General features: G+C 35.8%; 2 protein-coding genes across 8 annotated transcripts in view; one reads left to right on the forward strand and one right to left on the reverse strand.

Annotated features, from left to right (window-relative positions):
- Positions 1–3716, forward strand: part of cib3 (calcium and integrin binding family member 3) — a 29945-nt gene extending 26229 nt beyond the window's left edge. Inside the window, exons 6-7 of one of the 2 annotated variants that reach the window (XM_073931641.1) lie at positions 1–1623; positions 1774–3716. In XM_073931641.1, the coding sequence (XP_073787742.1) occupies positions 1–22 (22 nt within the window). In that variant the 3' untranslated portion in view covers positions 23–1623; positions 1774–3716. Of the gene's footprint in view, positions 1637–1773 lie in introns of both variants that reach the window. The other variant, XM_073931642.1, reaches the window with a different exon arrangement.
- Positions 1248–16888, reverse strand: part of rab8a (RAB8A, member RAS oncogene family) — a 26793-nt gene continuing 11152 nt past the window's right edge. Inside the window, exons 5-10 of one of the 6 annotated variants that reach the window (XR_012389055.1) lie at positions 14791–14880; positions 11151–11216; positions 10991–11041; positions 6289–7081; positions 1806–2848; positions 1248–1655 (exon numbers count right to left, since the gene is read on the reverse strand). Coding sequence is in view for 1 of the 6 variants with exons in the window: in NM_001089562.2 (NP_001083031.1) it covers positions 6989–7081; positions 10991–11041; positions 11151–11216; positions 14791–14880 (300 nt within the window). In the remaining 5 variants the exon portion in view is untranslated. 6 annotated transcript variants of the gene reach the window in all.

A 16888-nucleotide genomic window follows, 5' to 3' on the forward strand; every position in this document is an offset into this window, starting at 1 on the left:
CACCTTCCACATCAGAATATGAAGATCATCTGGACACTGACCGACAGGGCATTTACTTTAAATAGATGATGCTTTTTTTCTGCAGATACAGAAGTCAGGTACTGAAGTTAAAAATGCAGAAGTAAACAAATCACTTGTACATATATACAGTTGAAACCAGAAGTTTACATACACTGAATAAAAAGGCACATAACCATTTAAAAAAAAGTCAGATGTTAATATGGCTAAACTCTTTCTCTTTTAGGTAAGTCAGATTAATGAGAGAGATATGTTTTAAAAAAATGTTATACCTTTTCTTGAAAGTCAAGTTTACAATAAGATTATTCTGCCTCTTAAAAAGCTCAGATGATGGTGTCAAGGTTTTGGAAGTTTCTGATTGGCTAATTGATAACATTTGAGTTATTGTGAGGCACAACTGTAGAGTAGTATTTAAGGAAATCCTTAAACACACACTGCTTCCTTGTGTGACTACATGGGAAAATCAACAAGCCAGAATCAACAACAAAGCCAGATTACAATTTGCTAAATTACACTGGGAAAAACAATAGTTTTTGGAGACATGTCCTGTGGTTTGATGAAACTAAGATTGAACTGTTTGGCCATAATGACCAGTGTTACATTTGGAGGACAAAGGGGAAAACTTACAAGCCTAGGAACACCATCCCAACTGTGAAGTATGGGGGCGGCAGCATCATGTTGTGGGGCTGTTTTGCTGCAGGAGGGACTGGTCCACTTCACAGCATAGATGGCATCATGAAGAAAGAACATTATGGAGAAATACTGAAGCAACATCAAGACATCAGCCAGGAAATTAAAACTTGGCCACAAATGGGTCTTCCAAACAGACCATGACCCTAAGCATACTGCCAGATTAGTTCAAATGTGCTTTAAGGACAACAGAGTGAAAGTTTTGTAGTGGCCATCACAAAGCCCTGATCTCAATCCTATAGAAAATTTGTGGGCAGAGTTGAAAAAGCTTGAGCGAGCAAGACAGCCTACAAATCTGACTCAGTTACACCAATTCTTTCAGGAGGGATGGGCCAAAATTCCAACAAACTATTTGAGTGTGTAATGTATTAATGTATATTAATGTAATGTTTATGTAAACTTCTGGTTTCAACTGCAAATACCAAGAATATTCAGGTTAAAAATATCTTAAACATAAAAATAAGCCATGAATATTCCTGAAAAGGATGCCTACACACAAATGTACATATTCACCATATAAAAACACAAAGATCCATCTCTTAAAAGAATCTTATTTTAATAAATCAAAAGTACAGATATCTACAAAAACTGTAGATCAGTTTCTCAATGTTGTTTTTTTGTTTGTTTAGAAAGTACAGTACAATTTAAGTAGATCTCTTATTAGAGTTATTTACAATTGTATCTTTCAGTTTTTTATAATTTTTTTATTTTTTACCAAAATGTAATTTACCGATCTCTCCGGTTACCTCACGATCGACAAAATGAAAACACGGTCATATAAAAGAATCTGTAGATGATATGGATGACAGTCGTTTCAAATCAAAGAAATACAAGAAAGACAAACTAAACTGAGACTGAAGGAAGCTCATCGCTGCTCAATGAACACTACTGCAAAGCTGTTTGTTAAGACCAGGGGTGTCCAAACTCAGTCCTGGAGGGCCGGTGTCCTGCAGAGTTAAGCTCCAACTTCCTTCAACACACCGCCCTGCAAGTTTAGTATACCTAGAAACAGCTTGATTAGCTAATTCAAGTGTGTTTAACTGGGGTTGGAACCAAAATAAGCAGGACGCCGGCCCTCCAGGACTGATTTTGGACACCCCTGGTTAAGACGATAGCGGTACCTGTTTTGCTAATGTTCGTTTCCACTTGGTTCGTTTCTGCAAATCAAATAAAAATAGTTTTGCCAGCTGTCTGTCATACTTTTTTTTTTTTTTGCAGTTTATCACTACTTTAAAACACCCAAATTAAATCACATCTAAGGTCCATTATTACGGCCGAACATGTTTGAAACAGCAGACTAGAAAAATAACAACAGACAAAAACACACAGGAGGTCAACAGTATCACCTTCATGATGCATAGATCCAAGATGAAAGATCAAGTATCAGTTATTAAGACACACGGCAAGTCGGGGACGTCATTTGGACAGGGAGAGAAAAGGAAAGTTATGGGTACGGATGATGAAGATGAAAACCCCTTATGTGAGACAACACAACACTCCTCGAGGTGGAAAGAGAACAAGGTGCAAACAGGAAGTTGGTCAACGTTTAAGCTTAGAAAAAGAAAAGTGAATGTGCCATATTGCAGCAAGACGAATATTTTACGCATCTCTGCCTCGCAGGAAAAACACTGTGCTTCTTATTATTTTAATCTCAAATAAAACACATCTAGGTCACATTTCACCCCGAATCAAATGGAAGAATTGGTATATTTTGCATTTTCGTGACATTTAACTTCACATTAATTGCAATGCATTTAATAAATTGCATGTGCAAAATAGTATTAAAATACAGATTTTTTATACATTAATTTAACTGCAGTACAGTGATCAGATTTATTTCCATTGCATTAATGTGAAAATGTGCTTGTCATGCGAACATTAAAAAAGCAAAATAACATCAGGTTTCAGGGTGAAATTTGACCTGAAAATGTTCAAATCAGCTCTTCAGAGATTTCTCTTTGGACACTCTTGGATGGAGATTTTGTTCTTTCACTCAAAAGTTAAAGGGCGTTGAAGCTGCAAGTTTCCTCACCTATTGCTGGTAAAAACTACTGCACTGAATGATGTTTCAATTCACAACATGACTACAAAAACGTACATTTACTGCAGCGCAAAGGCAAAATTATGGAGCCAGATCAGTCTAAAAATAATACATTTACAAAATCCAATTTGTAAACACACAACTGCTGAATTCACATGTAAAAATCATAAATATTTTGCCAAATAAATTGGATTTGCAAATTTACAAATCGCGTTTTGAATTTATGAATTAGATTTGTGTATTTACTAACTGTGTTTTAAATATAAGAATTGGATTTTTGTATTTATGAATTGTGTTTTGAATTTACGAATTGGATTTGTGTATTTACTAATTGTGTTTTGAATTTACGAATTCGATTTTTGTATTTACGAATTGTGTTTTGAATTTACAAATTGGATTTGTGTATTTATGAACCGTTTTGAATTTATGAATTAGATTTGCATATTTACAAATTGTTTTAAATTCATAAACTGGATTTGCGCATTTACGAATCCTGTTTTGAATTTACAAAATTAATTTGTGGATTTACAAACAGTGTTTGGAATTTACGAATTGGATGCGAGTATTCACGAACCGTATTTTGAATTTCTGAATAACATTTGCATATTTACAAATTGTGTTATTACTTTTCACAAATCGTGTTTTAAAATTTATAAATTGGGTTTTTGTATTTATAAATTGTGTTTTGAATTGACCAATTGGATTTGCATATTTTTTAACTGTTTTGAATTTATAAATTGGATTTGTGCATTTACGAATCATGTTTTGAATTTTTGAATTGGATTTCTGTATTTATGAACTGTGTCTTGAATTTATGAATTAGATTTGCATATTTACAAATTTTGCTTTGAATTTATGAATTGGATTTTTGTATTCACGAATCGTGTTTTGAATTTTCGAATTGGATTTGTGTATTCAGAAATTATTTTGAATTTACGAATTGGATATTTGCATTTACGAACTGTGCTTTGAATTTACGAATTGGATGTGTATTTGCGAACTGTTTTGAATTTTCAAATTGGATGTGTTTTGAAGTTTTGAATTGGATTTGAGTGTTTACGAATCGTGTTTTGAACGTACACATTGGATGTGTAATTTTTAATTAATGAATTGCATTTGTGTATTTAAAAATCATGTTTTGAATTCATGAATTGGATTTTGTAAATGTGAACTGTGCTGTGCTTGTATGAATTTTACTTTGTAAATGTATTATTTTGGAGACTGATCTGGCACCATACAAAAATCACACAACGTCAAAATTAAGACTGAAATCATATCTCCCATCTCAACTATTATCATAAAACTGCTAAAGTTTGCCTTTAAGTGCAATGTAACTCTCAAACGTTGCGTTTGTTGCATTAATAAGTATGTGTTTATGACAACGCACCATTCAGAAACTCATGAACTGTGGATTACAGTATTTAAGTCCAGTCATATGAACCAAATCCGAGTGGTGTTTTGTTTTTGCACCCAAACTAGTGGACTATAACTCAGGCATTACCAGTACAGTCCATAATACATTATAAATATGAGAAATTAACACAACACAACTGATGGAGGCTGTGGCATTAAACTAGCTTTGGCTTATTACCAGCAGATTTTGTTTCGTGGAAATATTCCTTAAACCTTTTGGGGGAATGAAAATGCCTTAATCTATAAATGAACATATATCCGGCAGGTCATACTCCATGTAAAATGCCTGTCTTTATGATGCAAAAACTATCACTTGGCACAAACTACACACACACACACAACACAAAAGATACTGATAAAGTGCATGGACTTCAGTACGGGAGGTGCTTTCTCAAGTATAGCTCTGCTTTTCGGGATACACAGTCACCCTTTGTCATTGCTTTTGGTTACGCATACTTGATAATAATACTACAAACTCAGGAATTCCTCATCCTTATAGGGCCTATGTGTCAGTTTCCTTCGATTTTACTCTAGTAGATTAAATTAAAATGTTTTTAATTAAGGAAAATTCACCCAAAAGTGAAAATTCAGTCATCATTTACTCTATTGTACAAAACCTATTAGATTTCGTTTCTTCTTTTGAAAAAGAAAAAACTAAAACCACATGATGTAGAGTAAACGGTGAGGTAATTATCATTTTTTGGTTAACTAACCCTTTTAAAGAACGCTTTTATGTTGGGATTTTTCAAAACAAGGCCTGAGTTTTGGATTAATGCGAAGGAATGTTAAAAATGAAAGCAAGTGCTACTGCATAAAAGACTGAACTATTTGGAAATAGCTTGACGTGAATGTTAAAAAAAAGGGAGGTTGGTTAGTTTAACCGAGGCAGTTAATATGGAGCCAGATCAGTCTCAAAAAGAATAATTTTATAAAATAAAACTCATACATGCACAGCAGAATTCACATTCACAAAATCCAATTTGTCAACACAAGTTGTAAATTCACTAGAAATTATATTTGTGCATTAATAAAATGTGTTTTAAATTCATGAATTGGATTTGCGCATTTACAAATTATGTTTTGAATTTACGAATTGGATTTGCATATTAACGAATCAGATTTGCATATTTACGAATTGTGTTTTAAATTTACGACTTGTATTTGCGCATTTATGAATCGTATTTTGAACTTGCGAATTGGATTTGTGCATTTACAAATTGTCTTTTGAATTTACGAACTGGATTTGCGCGTTTACAAATGTGTTTTGAAGTTACAAATTGGATTTGCGTATTTATGAATCCTGGTTTGAATTTACAAATTGGATTTGCGCATTTACGAAATGTGCTTTAAATTTACGAATTGGATGTGTATTTACAAACTGTTTTGAATTTTTAAATTGGATTTGTGTATTTACGAATTGTGTTTTGAATTTACACATTGGATGTGTAAATTTTAATTTATGAATTGCATTTGCGCATTTACGAATCCTGTTTTGAATTTACTAACTGAATCTGCGCATTTACGAATGCCGTTTTGAATTAACGAATTAAGACTTGCGCATTTATAAATTTGATTTGCAAATTTACTAATCCTGTTTTGAATTTACAAATTGGATTTGCGCGTTTACGAATCGTGTTTTGAATTTATGAATTGGATTTGCGCATTTATAAATCAGGTTTTCAGTTTACAAACTGGATTTGCTAATTCACGAATTGTGTTTTGAATTTACAAAAAGGAGTTGCGCATTTACAAATCATGTTTTTAATTTACAAACTGGATTTGCGCAATTTCAAATCGTGTTTTGAAATTATGAATTGGATTTGCGCATTTACGAATGCTGTTTTGAATTTACGAATTAGACTTTCGCATTTATAAATTTACGAATTTGCTTTGCAAATTTACCAATCCCGTTTCGAATTTATGAATTGGACTTGTGCATTTATGAATTTCCAAAATGTATTTGCATATTTACAATGCGTGTTCTGAATTTCCGAATAGTATTTGTGTACTATGAACTGTTTTATACTCACAAATTGTATTTTGTAATTGTAAATTGTGCCGTGCTTGTATGAATTGTATTTTGTAAATATGTAATTTGAGACTGATCTGGCTCCATTCAGATTAACAAGTCTTGATGAATAATAATAATTAAAAAAAAGCTGATTCTACCATTGTTTTATCTCTGAAACTGCGCCAATTTTGAGTAACAAGTCAAAGATTAGTGACCATAAAAAGGGGTCAAAAACAGCACTTAAAGGAAAGAAAGAAATGATGCATCTAATAGGTGGCTTATAATACTTCTCTAATTACAAAAAGGTTGTGTGATTGTCAGAGAATGCATGAGGGCCGAAAGATAAAATGGAATGATAGAAAACGTCCCATGTAACTCTCAAATTGGCTCAATATCAGCTCACGCTTAGCGGTCAGACCCAGAATCGCATCAACTTCCAGGTCGCCATGAAGGAATGGATGTATTTTGGCAGTTGTGTGCTCAAAAAACGAGCGAATGAAAGAAAGATGGAGGTCTCTTTTAGATGGTGGAACGACTGCAAAAGATGCGTCAGCACCCAGTTCGTCAACCTTGACTTGACACTTTCCCACCACGGTTTTTTTTTGCCATGGAAGAGTCATAAGCGAGAGGAAGCGGCATCACTAATCTGTCAATGGAAGAGGATAAGAGGAGCCAGCAACTCTGACTGCCGGAGGACTGGAAGTAGAGCGACAGAGAAGGAGAGATGGGATAAAAGAGGAAGGAGGAGTGCTAAGAGGGAGAGCATAGTCCAGTCATGTCCAGCCCGTGAACGGTGGACAGTAAGGCCTTGGTCTTCACAGTAGCACACAGCGAAAGAAGCTGCTCTTTTTCGGCTGTTCAGTGGTAATTTTCACACCGTGGTTGCTGCCCTGAGGATTGTTTCCCTCCTGCGTGAGCAAAGAGAAAACAAACCAATTAAGATTCTGATCTGCTACAAGGAAGGCAGAGATAAGCAAGAAACAATGAAGGATTCAGTTATCAATTACTAACATCATGAACTCTGTTACCAATCATGTCTTTTGTTTACATGATTTGATGAATTTACCAATTAATATTGATTATTTTTGACTGATTGTTTACTTACGACTGGCCTATTTTTCTCATACACATTATGTATTATTGTTCACCATTATGTGCTTATTTACCAGTTATTAATGCCCTACTACTACAATTTGAGGAAGACAGATGAGAGACAGTAATGGCTTCATTCATCAAAATAGTCACTAATTACGAACATTATCAATTATGTTGTTTTGTTAACACAATTTGATGCATTTACCAATTAATACTGACTTGCTTCCAATTATGTTTGACTGTTTGTTTACTAATGACTGACCTATTATTTTTCATACATGTGCTTATTTACCAATTATTATTCCCTTAACCCTTAAATACCTAGAGGTGTTTTGTGTGCATCTAATGGGCCTATGTTATTATTATTTTTTTAAAAGCAGTTTTATTGTTATTTTAGCACTCAGCCTCAAATGTCACATATTATTTTAAACAGGAGAACCTGAAGCTTCAATCTGTATTATTTAAAGCTCCAGTTTAAAATATTTTTTGGTCCAAAAACATACAAACGGACAGAAAATATTCCAGAATTTTAAGAAAAACGTTTTTTAAAAAAAGTGGCATTTTCTAGTTATTACAAACAAAACCTCATGAAAACCTCATTAACCTCATGTTGCTATTTTGAGGAACTGAAACAAGGCTGATTTACACTTCTGCGTCAAACGCCGGCGTATGCTACGGCGCTGACGCATAGCCCTTCGGCGTGGCTGACGTGCACCTCTCAAAAATTGTAACTACACGTCGCAACGACGCGTAGCGCAAGCTCTGTTATTGGTCGGCTTGGTAGCGCTGACGAGTCTGGGCGGGACCGAGAGCCGCGCGAATGGCGCGAGCGATTGTTTACAAGTGTGGAGTCCCGTGAAGGAGCTCCGGATGGAAAGTTTTGTTTTGTGTTTACCTCATAGTTAAAGTTGTTGCACGTCCGCCGGTTCCTGCCTCAAAATGAGCGAGATTGAGTCACTTGTACAACCAGGAAGTGCTCAGGAAAAGCAAAACAGAAGCGAAGAAACTCGACACAGAGGAACATTAACACCTCACTGCCAACTAGCGTTTCGGAAGTGTTAATGCAGACAAACAGAGACAGCGCGCAGAAGTATAAATGCACAGCGGCGCGTTGCCTACGCCGTGAGTTACGCCGGTCACTTGACGCAAAAGTATAAACCAGGCTACAGACGGTTTAATAGACCAGATCAAAGCAGGTCTATTGTCCAGCGCAGAGCGCGTTAGTTGTGCGCCTTGCCTACACATTGCTTAATACACACAGGATGTACAGCAATACGCAAATATCTTTACAAATGAAAAAGAATTAAAGCATTAAAATATTACAAGTTTTTTTTTCTGTTCTTATCTATTTTTATCTTAAATTTCTTTGCTTCGTTAATGCAGATGTTTATTGTTTTTTCTTTTTAACCTGCCTTAATTCCTCGCACGCCAGCATTAAACCAACCAACTCCGCCTCTGTACAGTGCGTTGCCTTTTTTTTCTCACCGTGACTTTCTATGGTGACTCGTGAATTCTGAGATCTACTGAAAATGCCTGCAGGTATGCACCGTGCGCGTGCATTAACCCGCGGTTTTCTTCAGGAGGTTGATTTGACTAACTCTTATCAGCTGTTTTGGAACCGACATACTGAGGGTAAGCAGGTTTTGGGTAATCAACCGAGAGTCTAGGGATTAGCAGAAAGTAAGTTAACTCAGCTTACTAGAATACCCCCCTGTTTGCAATTACTTTTGACTGTTTGTTTACTAATGACTGTATTATTCGTCCACCATTATGTGCTTATTTACCCATTTTATGTCACTCTATTACTAAAGTTCAATGAAGAGAGATAAGCAAGAGAAGGCCAAGGCTGAATTCATCAAAACAGTCATAAATTATGAACAATATGTATTCTGTTACCAATTATGTCATTTTGTTTACACAATTTTTTGCATTTACCAATAATATTGACTTGTTTCCAATTATTTCGGACTGTTTACTAATGACTGACCTATTGATTCTAATAAACATTCCACCGGTTGCACAAACAAGGTTTAAGGCTAGTCAAGATTAAATTGCATGTTTGAACTCAAAATAACTTGCAGTGAGATGTCTTAAAATACACCATTGTCATTTTATCACCACTAAAATATTTTTCTAAGGCCATTTCTATAAATTTGGCTTAAATAGCCTAATTTAACTAAGGCCGTTTGTGAAACTGGGCCATTATGTATTATTTGTCCACCATTATGTGCTTATTTACCAATATTATCATTGCCCTATTGTTTACCAATTATTACTAAACCATAATGAAGTCATTACTTTTACATTTTTTTTATAATCACTTTATTTTATTGGCATAAAGGCATCCAAAATAAGTCTTTATAAAGGTATTTTTTGTTAGCAGAAGTTAATCATATATATAATCATATAAAAATAATATAATAGGTTAAACTTTTTAGTGCAAAGACATGATGTGATCATAGTAACAATATAGCCTCCATCACTCAAATCACTTAAATTTTGACCTCACAAAAGTTAAAATAAATGTTTACTTTAAATGTTATTTCACAGCACATTAACTGATGTCAACAATATTTTGACAATATTGTTAACTGTGTAACCATATTGTAAATACAGTCATAACGCAATAGTAATTTTTTTCAATATTACCGTAGGCGATTGACTCAATAAAACTATATTTCTGAGAAAAGTTTGCTTAGGCAAATGAAGCGAACGGTAGGTAGCGGGAACTATAATTCCCATCAGCCTAGGTGTGGCCATCATCCTTTGCGGTCTGTTGTAACTACAGATCCAGTAATGCGGAAATGAAGTGTGTTGCTAGTAACGGGGAAGAAAAAGAGCTGGAGATGATCGAACCTAAAGCGAGTTTTAAATCGGATGTGTGGAAGCATTTCAGTTTCTTTCTAAAAAGATACGAAAAGGAGAAAAGGTGACAGAAAAAAACAGTATGCAGGCACTGCCAGACTGTGGTGAAATATAAGTCGGGGAATACGACTAAAACAGTCATGGAGACTGCAGAACACAGCACACTGTTCAGATTGATGCAGACATTGACTTGTACCGCAAAGAGACCTCTATCTAACTCATGGCTTGTCCTCTCAAATGGTGGAAAGACAATGCACAATGTTACCCACTGCTGTCAACCTTGGCTAAATCATATCTCTCTGTCCCAGAAACCTCAGTCCCAAATGAGAGGGGTTTTTTCTGTTGCAGGGGACATGCCCAGAGATCCCAGCTTTTACCAGATTATAGTTATATGATAATTTTCCTTAAAAACCCATCTCTATCTAAGTGAGTGAGTGATTAAATGTTGAATGTGATGAGTTTTCAACAATACTAAATTGAAACTTTATTTTATTTACATGGTTTAATAGTTTTTTGTTATTAAAATTGAAAAATTGAAGTTCCTGTTTCGAAACTTACAGATAGACGGCTAATCTGTATGTCATTGATATGTTCAGTGCTAAGGTAAATAAACACTTTTGCCACTTTTTTCGAGTCTTTTCATTAGTTTTGTATTTCCTGTAAATTACTCAATAAATACCGTACCGTGCCATTCATACCGAGGTATTATCGTCCCGTGAAATTCTGATACCGTTACATCCCTAGTGTTAATAAATGCTGACATAAAAAATGAATGATATAAAAGTTCCCTTAAGTTAATAAATGAAAGTGCTATTATCAAATGCACACAAAAAAACAACAACAAGGGAAAGTCTTACCAATTTTGTGTCCATCTTTGCTTTTATGTCTCTGGCGAGTGTTAAGAAAGCCTGTGTGTAGAGCAGAAAATACCATTACGTCTGGATTAGACATTTAAAAGCTCAATCAGCTGATAAGGACCTAAGATGGGGATTTATCATAAAAGCCATTTAAACTTACATTCTCAACGTTGATATTAGCCTTTGCACTTGTCTCCATGAACTTGATGCCGTACTCTAACGCCAGCTGAATGGATACAGGCAAATACAACATGTATGATTACACATTTAGTATTTATAGTCATTTGTGGGAATGCAGGTAAATCATTAACTAAATGACTATTGTGGAGGATGCCATTATTGCTGTAGCAATCAAAACTGAAGTGTTTTATTATAGCAAACAGTTTGTTTTTTCAAAAGATGATCAGTTTAGTGGGGGGCAACACTGTGGCTCAGTGGTTAGCACCGTCACCTCACAGCAAGAAAGTTGCTGGTTCGAGTCCTGGCTGGGCATTTCTGTATGGAGTTTGCATGTTCTCCCCGTGTTGGTGTAAGTTTCCTCTGGGTGCTCCGGTTTCCCCCACAGTCCAAACACATGCGCTACAGGTGAATTGAATAAGCTAATTTGGCTGTAGTGTATGTGTGTGTGAATACAAGAGTGTAAGGGTGTTTCCCAGTACTAAGTTGTGGCTGGAAGGGCATCCGCTGAGTAAAACATATGCTGTAATAGTTAGCGGTTCATTCCGCTGTGGCGACCTCAGATAAATCAGAGACTAAGGCCCAATCCCAATTCTACCCCTTCCCCTTACCCCTCGTTTTGCAAGTGCCCGTGAAGGGGTAGTGGTGTCCCAATTCTCTTTAGCTTGAAGACGTAGGGCTAAGGGCAAGGAGTATACACCCCTTCAAACAAAGACTTTTCAGGACCACACTCGAAACCAAGGGGTGGGAAAAATTTCCCAGAATACACTAGCTCCAGCTGCACCCGGAAGTAAGGAGATCCACTAATTAGTATTTTTTGTCATTATTACGAATTTTTACAACAAACAAACACATTTATATATATTCATAACTGCGTTCATGTTTTACTGTCATGCTTTAAAAAAAAATGCTTAACTAAAAACCGCTAAATTTTGCGATGTATAATCCCAAATAATGATTTTTTTTACAGCAGTCCCACAACATTCTGACACTCGATGACACTTGAATACCCTGTCAGAAAAGTCTAGTGGCTGGGAATGAGCTTTTTACAGTGTCTGCTATAATGTAAATGTTGTTTTTGGTGTGTTTACAATAATGAATATGGCCACTGTGTAAATGCACAGTACTGTTACGATCTTATTACTACATGAGATCGTAATGATAACATTTGGGCTATGCAATTAATCGAAAATTGGATTTCGATTTTGGCTTCTAACGATTATGAAAAACCATTAATCGAGATAAACGATTATTACATTATTTACTTGGTCTCATTCGCACATTGTGATGAGCAGAGAGCACACACATCTAAAGTCACTAACGTGAGCGCTTTAATGTTCAAATAGGTGTTTAGTGATTGTTCATATTAACCCTCATTTTGTAATAAACAAACGAGTTGCGGATCAAAAGACACGTGAAAGCGAAAGCCTTAAAGTAACAGCGCGCAATTCTTACTGCAGCCTGTTTTTATCATTATTAATAAAACAATGAGAAAATCCATCACTGCTCTTGACTGAAGGACTTTTGTAGTTAAAGTGTTTTTCTTGCAGTGAAGATGCTTAAAGCAGTTTGTTTCATATTTTTATTCTATTGTATTTATTTCTCTTTCCTTTGCAAAGTTGTAAATAACTGTATATATGCAGTTGAAGCCAGAATTATTAGCCCTCCCGAATATTAGCAACCCTTTTCCTCCCCAATTTCTGTTTAAATGGAAAGAAGATTTTTATTTCAACACATTTCTAAACATGATAGTTTTAATAACTCATTTCTAATAACTGATTTCTTTTATCTTTGCTATGATGACAGTACATAATATTAGACTTAATATTCTTTTAAAAACAAACGTTCAAATTCAAAGTGTGATTCAAAGGCTTAATTAGGGTAATTAGGCAAGTCATTATATAACAGTAGTTTCTTCTGCAGACAATTAAAACATATATTGCCTAAAGGGGCTTATAATATTGACCTTAAAATGGGTTTCAAAATATTTAAACCAGGGGTCCGTTCTTCGTACCTCGCTTAAATGATCTAAGATTATTTGGCAGATCCTGGATCTTTTAATCGTGATAACTGACCCGTCGCTAATTTGGTTCTTCAAACAAGTTCGCGAATCAGAGTAGAATGTCTGGATAAACTGATCTGAGATCGCTGCGTGTGTTGTGAAGGACAGATCTATCGATCCTCGAAATCATGATCAGCAATGCAGCGATTGGCTGACGTCACAGCAGCGTAATGACATCATCTGATTAATATTCAATTATCCATGTGAGCAAAATTACATCAAATTAGCAGTAAACGGCTTGTTAAATATGACATGCAATAACCTTCCACATTTGTTGTGAGCTGCAGGCTTTACACTTTCATGTGTCAAGACAAGAGTATTCATCATGTATTTCAATGCAAATCAATGTATTTAGTTCTACATTTAGAAAATATTTTCTTTATAATAGTATCCGTTTTTTAATCGGTGTAAAGAATAACTGGTTGTTTACAAAAGCGTTTTCATATTGGTAAAGGCATCTGCAACTTTTGTGAAGCATCAAATCACTGGCATATTAACTATCAAAACATGTTTATGACTGCATAAATGTATTATTGCTTTTAAAAAAAGTCACATATTCTGCATTTCTATTATACACAATTTGTACTAAAGCGATCTTAAAAGTTCATATCAATAAGTTTTCTCTTTGCACCACCTGGTGGCAGTCTTTGTACTTTCATTTCGAGAGTGCAGATTGCATATGTTTTATTAATATGTATAACTTTATTTATTTTATTAATGACTATAACTTTATATATATATATAGTTAAAAAATATGTACCATTTTCCCAAGTGTATATAACTACTACTGTAAGAAAAAATCAGAATTCGGAACATACTTTCTGTATTATCTTTGCTTGAACTGAGCCGATCTAATCCTGTTTATATGAATTGAACCTGCTCCCGATCAGGTTTGACCTAGCAGAACTGTTGCCATGACAACAACTCTCGGATCAGCTTTGAAGAACGAAACGATCCTGGATTGTGTCTAATCGTCAACATCCAAATCCAGCTAACTGAGTAATCCACGTACGAAGAACGGACCCCTGCTCTTATTCTAGCCAAAACAAAACAAATAAGCCTCTCTCCAGAAGAAATATATTAGAGGAAATACGGTGAAAATTCCTTGCTCTGTTAAACATTTATTTGGGAAATATTTATTTAAAAAAAAAAAAATTCAGGAGTGCTAATAATTTTGACTTCAACTAATAATAGTTTGAAATAATCGTGATTACAATTATGACCAAAATATTTGTGATTATGATTTTTCCCAAAATCGAGCAGCCCTAGATAACATAATACATGACTTCAGTGATTTTCTGAAGATAAATACCAAAAAATAACACAACTGGAATAACTACAGTAGTCGTCATCATCTTAACTCATGTGAAGCAAGAAATCGCGAGGACATATGATGATGTAGTGCTGTCCCAATTCTTAGGGGTAAATTTTGAAGCCCTTCCCCTTAACCCTCGATTGCAAGGGCTAAGGGGAAGGGGTACAAAAATAGAATTGGGATTGGGCCTAAGCCGAAGGAAAATGAATGAATGATCAGTTTGGTCAAGAAACTGGGTCTACTCACCTTCTCGCCTCTGTCTTTAGACACCTGCCTCTTCTCATTAATGTCACATTTGTTCCCCAAAATCATCTTTTCCACATCAGCTGATGCATGCTATGTTGATAAAGGAAAAAAAATCAAAGAAGAACATTGATGTTAAATATTCATACAATATTGTCTAGCAAACAAGTTCCAAATGGACTGGTCTAAATGATGTAGTAATTGGGCAACAAATAGTTTGGGATAAAGCAGATAATGAAACATAATACAACACATGCATAAGTGTGCAAAAACTATTTTAACATGACACTATTTGTGACCCTGGACTAGGCTTGGGCGATATTACGGTATTATGGTATACCGCGGGATCTAAAAATAGCAACGGTGTCAGTTTCAATACCGTTATACCGTCATAAAGTATTAAATATCCTTTATTTAATGCCTAAAAAACGTGTGTGTGGTTGTCATCACGGGACAGTGTGGAGGAGAGAGATAGAGGAAGAGGGAGGGGGAGAGGGTGAGAGGGACAGGGGGAGAGGGAGAGAGGGACAGGGAGACGTGACGTGACGAGTCGCGCTTCAAAGTGTCCTGCAGTTTGGCAGTTTAGACTGAACAGAAGGGAGACGTGGTTAATATGAACGAGAGGTCTGCATTAGAGCTGAAGATCTTTGCCCGAACCCGGCGAGACCCGAAAAAATCCAAATCCCTGCATTAAAATCCATCCCTGCAAAGGTGAAGCAAATTATGACGAAGTAGTAAAAAAAGAGAATTTTGACGGCGGTCAAGCCAGTCAGAAAGAGCGGTTATTCCAGCCGCAGGTATTTAGCGGTCGCTTATACACTGCGTATTACGGTAGAGCCCTAAACCGCAAGCTGACAGGTAAAATGACGAGGCCACTCGCTACCCTGAAACTACGGTCATGGAAAATTAAATGGATGTTCCTGGCTGGTATAAGATGAATAAACAATCCTACCTAAAAACTTGCAAAATCAGCCAGATCAGAACTCTGCATCTCGGCCTGTAGCAGTGAAACGGTGTTCAGTGCTGCTGGACGCACATGAGCGCAAGACTGCGCTAAAGCCAGTGGATTTAATAATGTTCCTCCACAAACACACGTAGCCTAATCTTGGTGAGTAAAGGGTTTTAAATTATAAATAAATATTAATTAAACCATATAATCATTATGTAGACAGAGTATACAAACTAATGGTGGCATTATTCTTTTAATATTCAGCTTCAATTTAGTTACTGCCAAAATACCCGTCATCATTTAGAGTTTATTTGATTTGTTAAGCAAGATTTCTTTTCATTGGTGTGTTGGCCAATTTAAAGGCTAAGTGCATGTAGACCTATAGAGTGCTGAGATGTTACGATGTTACAGAGGACTTATTTTATTTCTTTGTTCCAACTTTCAAGTGGGATATAGTCTACGTTTGTTACGAATAAATGCTGTTAAAACATATAAATGACTCATTCTTGAAAAAATGCATTAGAGCTGTAAGGGCTCGGGCTTTATAAAGCTGTCAATCAAAATGTACGTGTCGGACTCGGGACCTATCGGGTATAATTTTTATGGCCCGATTACAGCTCTCTGCATTCCCGCGGGAGCCGGCCAGATTTCTTACGGTGTGGGAGTAAATTTCTGAATAAATCGCGGGAGAGATGTGTGTGTGTTTGTGTAAGACAGAGAAAGTCTCTCTCTCTCTCTCTCTCTCTCTCTCTCTCTCTCTCTCTCTTTCTCTCTCTCTCTCTCTCTCTCTCTCTCTGCCTAAGGTCGCATAGAAGGTATTCAGTTTCTGAATGGTTTAGGCTCAAGCCAACAGTTTGGTGACGCTGTCTGAGCCTTACGTCATAATTTTTTTTTATTACGCCGGTAATACCGGATACCGGGGTAAAATATGGAGGCGGTTTGACGGTCTCAAAATTTGGACACCGCCCAAGCCTACCCTGGACCACAAAACCAGTCTTGTGTTACACGGATATATTTTGGTAATGGCCAAAAACGCATTGTATGGGTCAAAAATAGGGTCGGGACGGTTCATAAAAAAAAAAGCCAAACTGTTCTGTTCTCTTGAAACGTATGTGTGCAAAATATGGATGGGAAGATTAACCGATATGTATC

This window comes from Danio rerio, chromosome 2, assembly GCF_049306965.1.
Source record: "Danio rerio strain Tuebingen ecotype United States chromosome 2, GRCz12tu, whole genome shotgun sequence".
Classification (NCBI taxonomy): domain Eukaryota; kingdom Metazoa; phylum Chordata; class Actinopteri; order Cypriniformes; family Danionidae; genus Danio; species Danio rerio.